Consider the following 13,629-nt stretch of genomic DNA (forward strand, 5'->3'; position numbering starts at 1 on the left):
ATACTCTTTCTGGGGAGAAAAATATTGGGTTAATCATCATTATCTAAAATTACTACGTTTCTTGGTTGATTATACTTTTCCTACATGATCTTGGGCAAGACACTTAACAAATCTGAGTTCATTTGTAAAAATCAAGTTGAATAGCATTACCTACTCCGCAAAGCACTTTTGAGACTCAGAGGTAATAACTATGAATGCTTTAAACCACAACTCATTTTCTTTTTTTGTCTTTTTCTTTAGAGTCTAGAGCTCTTAAACATTATAATCAGTTGAAGAGCCAGCTTATCAACTTGGCCCCACTATAATTCCACTCAAAGGAAAACTTCAGGTGAAATGGAACACCTCTCCTAGAGAAGCCTCTATGGCAGAACACTAAGAGCTTCCATCACCCCAGCATTCCCAGATTTCTATCCCTTCACACATAAACTTTGCTAACAGCATATGTTCATTCAAGTGAATTTAGTACAAGTGCATTTCTCAAATATGGCACAATATAAAACACAGTTCCTAGTGAACTCTAATATATAGGGTCATTAGTGCTATTTTCAGGCGTTATTAAAGATGGGACAAAAGGGGTCCATGCTGCTTCGGAAGAGACACTGATGAGATGTCATAAAGAACTTCCTGATACTTGGAGTTGTAAAACTCTGGAGCAGTACAAAAAGGAGATGTAATATCTTCTTTCATTTGAAGAGAGTTTAAAAGTGAAATGAATGGATAAATGAAGACCATGTATAGACAAAAGGATAGAAGAGTTGATTTTCAAAGTTGTCCTCTTGAACTTAGGGCTCAATTACTTCCTGTTATCATTCATGGACCAGTAAATATTCATGAGTTCCCTGTGTAATATTTAATACCTGAGAAAGCCACCTATGCCTCCCAGCTATGCAGCGAGATGTTTATGATGGCTTGTCTTTTATACCAAATTGGCTTTCATGCATGTACTGATGTACAGATGAGTTAAGAATGCCTCAAGAGAGTATGTTTTCTAAATCTCTGTTCCTGTTCATCCTTTAACGTGGCAGAAGGATGCCACATGCTTTTTTCTCAGCTTCTTCATAGCTGTCTTCATATCAGCATTTCTGAGTGTGTAGATGAGGGGGTTTAACATAGGTGTGATCACTGTGTAAAAGATGGAGAATACCTTATCCATGGAGAAGCTGCAGAAAGGCCTCAGGTAGATGAATACACACGGCACAAAGATCAGGCTGACCACTATTAGGTGGGAGGCACAGGTAGAGAGTGCCTTGCTCTGGCCATGGTGGAAGCAAGTTCTCAGGGTGATCAGGATGACAGCATAAGAGAATAGTAAGACCAAGAAGCAAATAAGAGATAGCAGACCACTGTTCGAGACCATCAGCACCTCTACCACGAATGTGTCCGTGCAGGCTAGCTTGATGACCTGTGGGACATCACAGTAGAAGTTGTCCAGTTCATTGGGGCCACAGAAGGGAAGCTGGATGACCAGTGCAACCTGTGTTATAGAGTGGATGAAACCCCAACACCAGCAGGCAAAAACCAACTGAAGGCATAGCTGGCGATTCATGACTATCAGGTAATGCAGAGGATTACATATGGCAACATACCTATCATAGGCCATGACTGTCAGCAGAAACATCTCACTGGCTCCCAGAAAGTGCAGGAAGTAGATCTGGGCCAGGCATCCTGAGAAAGAGATGATCTTACCCTGCTGTAGGAAATCCCCTAACATCCTGGGCACAGTAACACAGCTCAGGCATAGGTCAATGAAGGACAGATGGCCCAAAAAATAGTACATAGGAGACTGGAGCAGGTGGGCATCAGCTCTCACTGTTACCACTATCAAGAGGTTCCCCAGCACAATAGCTATGTAAAACAACAAAAATATTAAGAAGAGAAATAGCTGTAGCTCCCAGGATGATGACAGACCCAGAAGAACAAATTCTGTCACCTTAGAACCATTGTCTTTTTTCATCAAGTCAAGAATACCAAGTGACCTAGAGAAAGAAGAATTAAATTGAAACAAGAGAGATTTAACTTAGAGAAAGCTCAAATACATATATATATATTTATGTCATCAGATTTTGAGTCTGGTGTTTACAGAATCATATTTCAAGATGAAAAAATTTTAAGCAAGTTCTGTGAAGTAGGAAATGTACATTCTTGTATAGCCAGAACAAGGAACATTTTGTATCACTTCCAACTCTTTGTTCCTGTAATGCTTTTAAGTTACCTTCACAACAAATTAGGAAGGGAGACAGTGACCTGAGCATGAAGTGATGAGAGCATGAGAATCATTCCAGTTTTTATTAAACAGAATTATATCCTTTAAGGACAAGAGCTCCAGAATGAAGGATCTAGATCCAATCTACCACTCACCAATGGAGTGACCTCAGGCAAGGTATTAAATCTGACTTTTACTCTTTGTTTATTCAATCTAATATAGAGATAATAGTATCTCCTAATGTTTTGAAAATCAAATGCAATCTGTCTATGAGCACTATACACTTACACAAAAAAACGACTAAGTGTCTACCAGTGAAGGAATATTTTTTTATTCATCTTTGTACTCACATCACAATGCTTAATGCAAAATAATTTATCATATTGAAGGAAAAATGCTTTGTACTATGAACTGGTATATTGTACAAAGATTAGCAGTTATTATAAATGTACATATTGGGAAGCAAATTATTTAGGAAGGATTGAAAAGAAGCTCATGTTCTTTGTCATTATTATCTGAGGTGACAGAGGTTGGGATGTTGTAAAAGAAATAAGAAAGAAAAACTTTACCTTTAATGTTTAGGGAAGCATCAGACTCAGGATGAGTAGGATAGGACCTGGAACACACTAATCACCAAAAGAAGAGACCAAGGGCGATGATCCATATCATTGAGGCATGTATGAAAGAGGCTCGCCATGACCCATTTTGTAGGAAAGGATTATGAGGGAAATTGGGGGGCCAGCCCCATGGCCGAGTGATTAAGTTCGTGCACCCACTTCCACGGCACAGGGTTTTGCCAGTTTGGATCCTGGGTGCAGACGTTGCACCACCCATCAGGCCATGCTCAGGCATATCCCACATAACACAACCAGAGGCTCTCACGACTATAATATACAACTATGTGCTGGGGGTCTTTGGGCAAAGAAAGGGGGATAAAAAAGATTGACAACAGTTATTAGCTCAGGTACCAATCTTTCAAAAAAATAATAAATTTTAATAAAAATGGAAATTGAAGTATGCTGCCTTTGGACTTTTCAACAACCATAGGTGTATTTAACAGAAATAAAGGATAAGCTAAGGTATTGTTTTATCCATTTTCTCCTGCTCTGCACTTACATTCATCCCCAACATTGGATGGAAATGTCTTGGATTACAAATAAAAAATCAGGGAACATTGATGCGTTTCTTCCATTGAAATGGTTAAGAATTAGCAGATGTCTCTTTGTGTAGATTAGGATATTTTCAATCTAGAACTAGCTCTAGGCAAAATATTAAATGAGACAAAATTTCTATTTTTCTGTCCCCAGTCCCAGTTGCCTATTCCATGTTGCACTCTGCTTCCTCAAATCATTCAGGGATTGCTATCTGATAGTTATTGGTACTAAATGTCAAGGATTTCCACAGACAATGCAGAAAATAACTTGAATTTCAAAAAGAAAAATTCTTAATACCAAGAAATTTCTCTCCATACATTATCTCAAGATAAGCAAGTGGGAGAGAGATTTGAGGCCCAAGGAAATTTGGATGTCTCTGTCACACACATGTATGACCAACCTCTTCATCTTCCTATAGAGCCAGGTATATCTAATTCTACAGTCTCATAGCTAATGGAAGGAACCACCTCACTTTCTAGAATTATTTGGAAAACAAAACAAATCAAAGAAGACAGACAACCATTTGCTGTAATATGTGCAGCCCTACTTGAGCTCGGATACATTGGAAATTTTCCAGTCTTCTTTGGACATACCAAGGATTGTCAATTTCCACATGGAGATGGCATTCTGATGTTCTTTCCAGTTATCTAAAATGTCTAATTAGCAGAGGCCCAGCTCTTATTAAAATCCTGGATCTAATATCAAACCTCATCTTAGGGAAACTAAAAAAGAACAACCAAAGTTATAAAAAGATTTAAAAGAGGTTTCTGAAAACTAGGAAGAAGAAAAAAACAAATGCAAAAGCAGAATCTGAAGCACTGTTGTAATTTATGGCTGAGAAGCAACGTGATTACTTCCTAATGTGAAGACATAGTATGCTAATGACAATCATCTGTTATGCACTTATTGTTTCCACAGGATATAGAAAAAAGATAAGCCTGTATTAAGACAGATAATATTAAATTTAAATGAATCAGAAGAGTAGATTAAACAGGAACGTGTAAAATATATTATAATTCAAATTGCTACAAAACATTTTTAAGCCCTAGTCTATGATCTACCTCTTTAAAGTAACATTTAATATTGGAAATCTTCAGTACAATAAATATTTTTGGATATTTCCTAGGAAATTAGTGTAACAAGATTTGACTAATAATAATTTCAAAATCTTTAAATTTCATGAGACAAAAATAGGCCACCGTGTGTCTTAGTTATTTGACTTGTAATTAAGGTAAGGGCTGGATTCTGGATATTCTTAGATTTTCTTCCTGACTTAAGAAATTTTCTGCCTTCAGATAATATGAAAACATAATGCCAGCTGACATGGAAAGTTCGCTTTCAGTGTTATTAAAATTGCCATGCTTGGTAGAAACACTTCCAACTTCTACATTTCTGAAGTCTCTCATCACAATAAGAAATTCAGCCTGTGAATGTTCTGTGAAGAATGAAAAACAGCATTGTATCCATCAGCATGAAGGACTATCCATAAAACCACCCTCCACCACAACATAGTTTCCCATGCCAAACCCCTGCAGGGCCTGGGAAACAACATCCAAAATTGCTAGCTGCATTATCACACTCCTAGCTGTAGGATCAGGCCCTATCAAGTGTTACCATACTTTGCATCCCAAGAATAACCTAAGAATTTGCAGAAGTCAATAAAAATGTTTTTAAGTTGACAAAATGAGCCAAACACATTGAGAATGTTTAATAAGAAATGAAAGTCCTTACAGAAGGGCCTAATGCAGCATGGAAGGAAGAGGACAAAATTAAGCCCTTTAAATAATTAAGGGCTCTTTATGGACAGTTGAGCAGCTACTCTTCAGTTTGTCTAAGCAGCAACCAGAGAGGACCATGCAGAAAATACCAAAAAAGAGAGTAAAGTTTTCCTCATGGGAGTTGTGTGTGTGTGTTTTTTTTAAACAATAGAGTATGTTATATTTTACTATTTTATCTGTTTATTTTTGTCTGTGTTGAACTAAAAGGATTCTCCAAGGAAAAAAACTTCACCTCACAAATGATGGAAAGTGATTTGCTAGTTGGAGTATAAACACCATGTGAACTCCTTCTGGAGGCATCTGATGCCTTTTCTAATTTCTCCTGAAACACCAAGAAATGGACCCCATCTTTCTGCTGTAAATATCCTTGGCTTTGTTTATAATATTGCATTTTAAATTGTGTTTGGGGGAAGTGAAGAAGATTAGCATAAAGCAATTGAAATAACTCAAGAAATTGAAAATAGGATCTAGGAGGGACTATGGTAGAATTAGGTAATCTTAAAACAATATTACCATGAATCCGGTGTCTTCTATTATATAAAGTTGATCCTATCTTATCCAAAACTTGTAACCACCTTCCAAGACACCACCAGCCCTAGAATCCCGAGGTTGTAGGAATTTCATCGTTTTGTGAATGCTTCTAAGTGTACAAACATAGAGCAACAAAACTCAAATGATTTCTTAAATTTAAAAATGATAAATGCCAGAGTATAAAGAGAAAAAGAGTATGGACAACAGGAGGTATAAAATAGTTTCAGAGACAGAAAGAGGAACAAGTGAGGTGAGTGGAACTTTGACTAAACATATCTGAGAAACTTACATCATTGCTTGTCAGGAGCTGTGTGGGTTCAAGGAAAGAATATTTATCCCACCAGCCCCTTCTTCATAGTCTCAGGCCAGCAAAATGAGAAATTCTCAGATGATCATCTCACTTGACCAATCTGTGCCCTACTTGCTTCCTTATAAGTCAAGCCCTAGTTGAGAGCTGCTGTATGGATTGGAAAGACTTGTCCCTAGGGCTCAGCCTGTGTCAGGCTTTTATGGTCCTTATGCCACTGCTCAGCCTAATGATCCCTGGGATTCCCTAGGCTGCTATTGTTTGATTGTCTGAATCTCAGTTCTTACTTGAAAGCTGGCCTTAGGCCTTGCAGAGTCTGAAACAGTCAGACCTTATTGCATAACACAGCACACACCTTTTACTTATTTTGGATTGATAATTTGGCACTTATCTCTGCTATCAATTTTCTATGTGTCAGTCTATACCTGAGTAAAACGATTCTCTCTGGTTACTATCTCAACGTGATTTCTGGAGTGTGGTAGGCTGAATTATAAATACCAAGTTATCACCGGAAGTTGTAGAAGCGGAAACACTTCCTTCAAGGTGTTATAGAGCCTCAATACAACAACTGAGTCTCCTGATGACACCTCAAGCAGCTTATCGAATTGGTGGCTATCTGTGGATCTTATACAGAAAACACAGCTGTTGTCATTAGTAATTGAAAATTGTTTATAAATTGTTGCTGTCAAAGTATAATTTTTTAATGTTATAAAGCATAATTCTCAAGTAGATGAAGAACACATGCCAAAATTATATTTAACTCTGTAATAAGAAACGGGAGGATGATGAAGCCAGTCCAAAAGAGAATATAAAAATGTGACTATATAATCAGAGTATAAAAAAGAACACTGAAATAAAATTTCTAAGTTATATGTAAACTGGTTAATATACTAAAGGGTAATACAATCTTAACCTTTGGGATTATCTTTTTTTCTACATTAAGAAGAAAATTAACACAATTTAGCAGTTTCTAGTATATCTAACTATATAATTGTACGTGTTTGAGATCCCATAAATAGTAAGTACTAAGTTACACAAAATTACGCCTCCCTAGAGTTAGATGACTCTTAAGTGAGCTTGTTGAACAATATTTTAACATGGCATCAAAAGGTCACATATATACTCAGATTTCACGTTAGGATAGGACAGGGGTACAGCACACCAGCAGGATAGTATTTGAAATTTCACTTTTACAGAAGGAGTTCTCATAGCCGTCCAGTTGTTAGACTTTTCCCTTCCCCTGCAAAGTGACACCTTAGGGGAAAAAAGGTGAGATACGGAGGAGGGTGTAGGATTCACCTTGGCTTAGACTATACAACCACCATAGGAGTCAGTATCTCCTGTCACAGCTCCATCAACATAGCTTCCAGGGTCCCTCTAGTGACATGTCTAGTCACTAGAGTTACTGTTCTCAGGAATGCCCAAATCTATGGCTTCTCACTAAGAATTAATAGGTGATTCATCATCTTTTTACTCCAGACAAATTTACCAATTAAACCCTTTTTTCCCTAAGAAATATTTCTTAGTAGAATAGTTGACAGTCCACCATTATGAGGTTTTCAGTGAACAGAGCTAGAAAATTAACCCAAGATAAAATTTATCCTTAGAAAAAAATATTTGCAGGTACTTTAAGACAAATAAAGTTCACTTTCCTTCAAACTTCAACTTTTTTCATCTCAAGTTTTGTCCTTTATCACTTTATTTCACATCCTAGCACAACCAGACATTTATACTTTAAAACAAATAATCTTCTTTGTTCTTAATAAACAAAAATTTGTCCACTATTTGGCGTATACATTTATATTTCCTTGCTACCAGTGTATTTAGTAGAATCTCAACTGCCCGTGTTAATTACAGACTTTAACCAAAGTAATTGCTGTAGATTGAATGTTTGTGATCCCTCAAAATTCATATACTGAGACCTAACCCCCAGTGTTATATAGTATTTGGAGGTGAGGCCTTTGGGAGGTGAATAGGTCATGAGGGTGGGGCCCTCATGAATGGGATTAGTGCCATTATTTAAAAAAAAAAAAAAAAAAAAAAAAAGGAGCTCTCTTGCCCCTTCCTCCCTGTGAGGACACATCTTTGAACCAGGAATTGGGCCCTCCAAAAACCAGATCTGGCTACACCTTGATCTTGGACTTCCTAGCCTCCAGAACTATGAAAAGTAAATTTCTGCTTTTTATATGCCACCCGATCTATGGCATTTTTGTTATAGCAGCCCGAATGGACTAACACAATAATGAACTTCTATTTCCTCACTAGCATAGAGAGAAACAGGAGGTTGATACTTGAGAATTTCTGTCACACACAAGCATCTCAGCAGATCAGCAATTACCACACATTTTATGAATTCCTGCAGTCACACACATCCTGTTCCATGTTTCTTAAAGAGGTGAAAATAAACATATGCCTTAATATGGTCTAAAGGTAGCTAAACAGCCTATCAAACTTATCTGATGGCCATTCTCCAATATATAAAAATAGTAGGCAAGTTAAAACTATATCTGATAATCAATGCTTTTGCATTCTATTTTATTAAACATTGTCTAGGTATCCAAACATTTTTCATTAATTTTCAATTTAGTGTTAGTCCAAGGTATGAAAGCTAACAAAGGATATTGGAAATTACATATAAGATGATACATTACAGAGCAACACAACTCCTGTTGATAACAGAAACATTTATCAGAAATAAAATTCAGTTTGGTTGAACACATAATTTTTATGTTTTTAATAATGCTATATATCCAGAAGTAATGTTAGCTCATCTCATCAATGAAACCAGTATAGGAAGTTTATTAAATTCAGATTAACCAGTTTTTCTATGTGAAAACAAAGTCAGAAAAAATAAAATGCATGTTTGTGTTATATTCCAATCTGTCATAAAATGGTGAAGAAAAACATAGTTCTTTCTAAACCAAAATGACCAACCTGTTGCGATTTGTTCAAGGGCTCCTTCTGAATACCTGAACTTGGATTCTTTCATGTAAACGCTTCTGGGCTAGCAGTTTCTGTTTGAAGCTTTTTGGGTTTTTCTTCCTTAAAAGTCTAGCACATTTAAATTATTAGAAATTCAATTTCCTTCTTCTCTGGAAATTCCCTCATTTTAAATTTATGAGAGCACTTATTCTCTGTAGCCAATCAGAACTGGAACTGTACTAAATTGAAGAGGCTTTAAAATCTAATTTATGAGTTTTCTCCTAGAGCAAGAAAATATTTGACACTCGTATAAGGAGGATAAAATATTTTATCATTCAGGGACATGCAGAGAACTTTCAGTTTCAGTCTATAAATTCAATGATCGGTGAAAAATATGAACACAGATAACTTGTGAACACTCCTACAGAAAAAAATAAAATCAACAAAAATGAACAGCGCAAGGAAGCCATTTCCTGGGAACGCATATTTATTTATTTAAAAAAAAAAAACTAGGCTTTTACCCATTATTGAGACATAAAATGTACAGAACAGATGGCTCTGGCCCCTTCTATCTCCCATTCACTCTGGAATTTCGAGCCCTCAGCATAAGAGAGACGCCTGCAAGTTCACTGCTCTACTTCACATTTTGAAGGTTGCACAGACTTTCAGATGCAAATATTGGGCACACAGACAGGACTCCAGTCTCTGATAGGAGAAGCACTTGGCAGCCACAGGTTTGCCCTGGAGACAAGATTACTGCCATGCCCTTTCTCACCAAAGTAGGCCAGGTCTTTCATATTCTTGTCTGAAATATATACTGCCCAGTATAACTGGGTCTTCCCAGTCTCCAAGTATAAGTCACCCTTGGTTTACAAAGCATTCTCTTTCTAACTTTTGAAAGATAAAGACAATTTAGACAGATAAATGGACAGCAATCTGACTCATGACAACTCTGAAAATGAACCTCATCTGTCTTTTCTGATTAGTTATAGAACCTCTGGAATCAGGCAAGTCAAGGAGACATAAAGACTCTCAAAGGCACGCTTTTTGTGATGTTTCTTGATCCAAGGGCTGCTCTTGGATTTAAGGCTTACTTTTTAGACAAGCAGATCCTGCCAGTTTCACTAGCTGGGCTTGTTAGATTATTCTTTAATGTAGTGTTCTCATCTATTCTGTCTAATTTCTAAGTTTTTGGTAATACTTCTTAATATAGTAATATCTAATTATATTAATGTTTGTAAATTTATTGTAATCAGCAGGAAAGAGTTATTGAGCAACCTCTATGCAAGGAATGTAAAAAGTCATGATACATACTTCCTAATTGGGACTAAGAAGATGGGTACATATATAAAACTTTTATAGAAAACAAAATGAAGGCAATGTTATAAGCTTCTAAATGATGGCATTGGACAGCATTTTCCAAATTATATTCCACACAACACAAATCCTGAGAATTGTTCTGAAAGAACAATGAAAATGAAAACAAACCCTCTGGGTTCAAATAAGTTAAGAATCACGTCACCATACCATCTCATTTAGGAGATCCCCCATACATCTTAACATAGCAAAGGCTCTGAGATACCCTAGAGAAAACCAGACCTATTAAACTTTATTTAAACTAGGATTTGCCACATTTATTTCAACATCAAACTTCTTTCACCAATGCCTATTAACATCTTATGGAAATGGGCTCAAAAGAGCAAGGTTTTAATTCAACAAATATTTATTGAGCTGCAGATACATGCAAGGCACTGTGCTAATTGTTGAGGTGATTATGGTTTTGAACAGGATAGAAGAGGTACTGTTGCTCACCGGGTAAACATGTTAACATGGAAAAACGACACTGTGCAAAATAACTGCAGATTTTGATAACTGGTATGAATGAATAAAACAAGATAATGTGATTGAGAGCCACTGAGAGGGGCTAACTTTAGACTGCGTGGTGACTGAACTACAGTGAACAAGGGGGAGTATGAATTTGAATAGGGAGCCAGAAGTCAGATCCTGCAGAGTCTTACAGGTCATGGTGAGGAATTTTGGCTTTATTCTAAGAAGAGTGGAAAGAATTTGAAAGAATTTTTTAAAAGTTACTGAAATTATTTCATAAAAATTTTTATAATATCACTCTGGAAGGATCAGACAGGGAAAATGGGAAAGCAGGTAACTGGCTGCCTTCCAAAAAGGAACCAATAATAGTGTACTGGCAAAGGCAATAGGCATAAATGGAAAGATTCAATATATATATATTTCTTTTTCTCTTTTTTCTTTTTCTCTTTTTTTTTTTTTTTTGATGAGGAAGATTGTCCCTGAGCTAACATCTATGCCAATTTTCCTCTATTTTGTATATGGGATGCTTCCACAGCATGGCTTGATGAGCAGTGTACAAGTCCATGCCTGGGATCCAAACCAGTGAACCTCGGGCAGCCAAAGTGAAGCATGCAAACTTACCCACTATGCCACCGGGCCGGCCACTTAGATATTTTTAAGCAAGGATTAATGCGAAAGCAGCAGAAATGAAGAGAAACAGACAAATTATGGGGTTTTTTTCTTTTAGAGGTAGAAATGACAGGGGCTATCTCAATTACTAGTAATAGAAAACTGAATTGTTTAGATCTACTACCAACAGGAAGAAAAGATAAATAAAAAGCATCAAAAAACTAACAAGATAGAAGGAAACTACAATGCTGGATTCTTAGGGTAATTCTGGCCCCAGAGAGGTAAGCAAAACACCAGAGCACCGAGCTATCGTTTTCCCTGACAGCATTCCCAATCATGGCAAACTTGGGATTCATCTCAGAAGTTTTGCTAAGGGGACAGAAGTTAAGGCCCAGGGTCTTCCCTTGATGCGGAGCCTTATAGGAGACACTCTTCATCTTAAGCTGGGACACAAAGAGATATGTCTTCAGGATAAGTGGAAAACAGAATTAAGCTTGCCTCCCATCTGAATTCTAGAGAATTGTACAGTGGGTTGCTAGGACAATGAGCAGAGGGGGAGAAAACAAAGGAGAGGAAAAGATCTTTGAGAAGTTGGGGCCACACAGAGCCCCTCTCAAAGGTGACAAACTTAGTACATATACTGGGAACCTCAGACTTTGCCTTCGCTTAAGGATACCCCTAACAAATAGTGTCCTCAAGAGCCTAACAGGCAGAAACACAAATCCTCTGTGGATGAAGGCATTTCCTCCTAGGTCTTAGAGAATCCCACAAATAACTTTTCAAGGGCAATGTGCTGACAAAGCCAAAGATAACTGTATACTTTTCTATTACTACTGCAATGTAACAAATTTGGTGACTTGCACAAATAAATTTATTATCTATAGTTCCATAGGTCAGAAGTCTGACAAGCTCTCACTGGCCTAAAAATCAAGGTGTGGGCAGGGCTGCATTCCTCTCCGGAGGCTCTAGAGGAGAATCTGTATCCTTACCTTCTCCAGTTTTGAAGGACTGCCTGCTTTTCTTGGCTGGTAGCTCATTTGTTCCATCTTCAAAGCCCGCAGAGACGAGTCAAGTCCTCACACTACCATCCCTATTCCTGCAGCCAGGACAGGCTCACGGTTTTTAAGGATGCATGTGATTACATTGAGCCCACCTGAGTAATCGAGGATACTCTCCCCAGGTGAAAGTCCTTAATCTTAATCATATTTGCAAAGTCTATTTCCCCAAGTGATGTAGCAGGTTGACAGGTTCTGAATATGTTATTTTGAGGATTAGGCCACAGACATCTTTGAGGGCCATCATTTTATCTACCACAATATACAATGAAACAAGGTGCCATGCATTAAAAGCCAACAAGCTCCGTAGACAGATGAAACAGACCCAGACTTCAGATAATGAGCTAAGCATACATCATTTACAAAAGAACTCTCAGGCTTAGATATTTTAGTAATTATGTATAAAGAAGCAAAACACAGGTTTGTATGTTTATCAGAGTTGGGAAGGGCAGACTTTCCACCCTTATCCAGGCAGCTTTTGTTTATCATGTTATTAGTTCAGCCTTATGTTTCACAGATGTTGTTCCTGCTGGAACGACTGGTTTGGCAGTTTCCCTCCTATTCCCAGAACATTCAAGATACAATTGCATGTCTTCCAGTTTTCAATGCAACTGTTGATAAATCGGCTCTCTGCCTAATGTTGTTTTTTGGAAAGGTAATTTATATTTTTCTCATTCCTTTTCAGTTATTATTTTTTCTTTAATTTCTGTTGCTTATGTATAACTTGTAGAGGTATGAATTTACTTTTATTTATATGATTGGAATATGTTGGGCTCACTCCTTGAAGTGGTAGATTTTTGTGCTTAACCAAATCTATAAATTTTTTCATATATTATCTCTGTAAATATTTCTTCTATCTGACTCTCTTCTTTTCTCCATAATTTTCAATTAATGTAAGACCTTCACTTTTAACTTCTCTTTCCTTTTTCTCTTCTTTTTATCTATCCAGAATGCATTAATGTAAAAATTCGTCTGATGTAGTTTCTAGTTAATTTATTTTCCTACCTCGTCTCCTATCTGCTGTTAAACCAGTCCATTGATTTTTTTTGTTTTCATGAGGAAGTTTCGCCCTGAGCTGACATCTCCTGCCAATCTTCCTCTTTTTTGATTGAGGAAGACTTTCCCTGAACTAACATCTGTACCAGTCTTCCTCTATTTTGTATGTGGGTCCCCACCTTAGCATGGCTGCAAATGAGTGGTGTAGGTCCGCACCCAGGAGATGAACGCAGGCTGGTGGAGCAGA

General features: G+C 37.2%; 1 protein-coding gene across 1 annotated transcript; it reads right to left on the bottom strand.

Moving 5' to 3' along the window:
- Window positions 1-1,006: 1,006 nt before the first annotated feature.
- LOC124233426 (olfactory receptor 4Q3-like) lies at window positions 1,007-1,993 on the bottom strand. The gene has a single exon (XM_046650538.1). The coding sequence runs from the start codon at window positions 1,952-1,954 to the stop codon at window positions 1,007-1,009; it is 948 nt and encodes a 315-aa protein (XP_046506494.1). The 5' UTR covers window positions 1,955-1,993.
- Between the last annotated feature and the right edge of the window lie 11,636 nt (window positions 1,994-13,629).

The sequence above is a fragment of the Equus quagga genome, chromosome 2 (assembly GCF_021613505.1).
Source record: "Equus quagga isolate Etosha38 chromosome 2, UCLA_HA_Equagga_1.0, whole genome shotgun sequence".
In the NCBI taxonomy this organism is placed as follows: Eukaryota; Metazoa; Chordata; class Mammalia; order Perissodactyla; family Equidae; genus Equus; species Equus quagga.

What these genes read in the sequence shown, in the direction of transcription:
- LOC124233426 (XM_046650538.1), bottom strand. Translation starts at nt 1,954, where the DNA reads ATGAAAAAAGACAATGGTTCTAAGGTGACAGAATTTGTTCTTCTGGGT.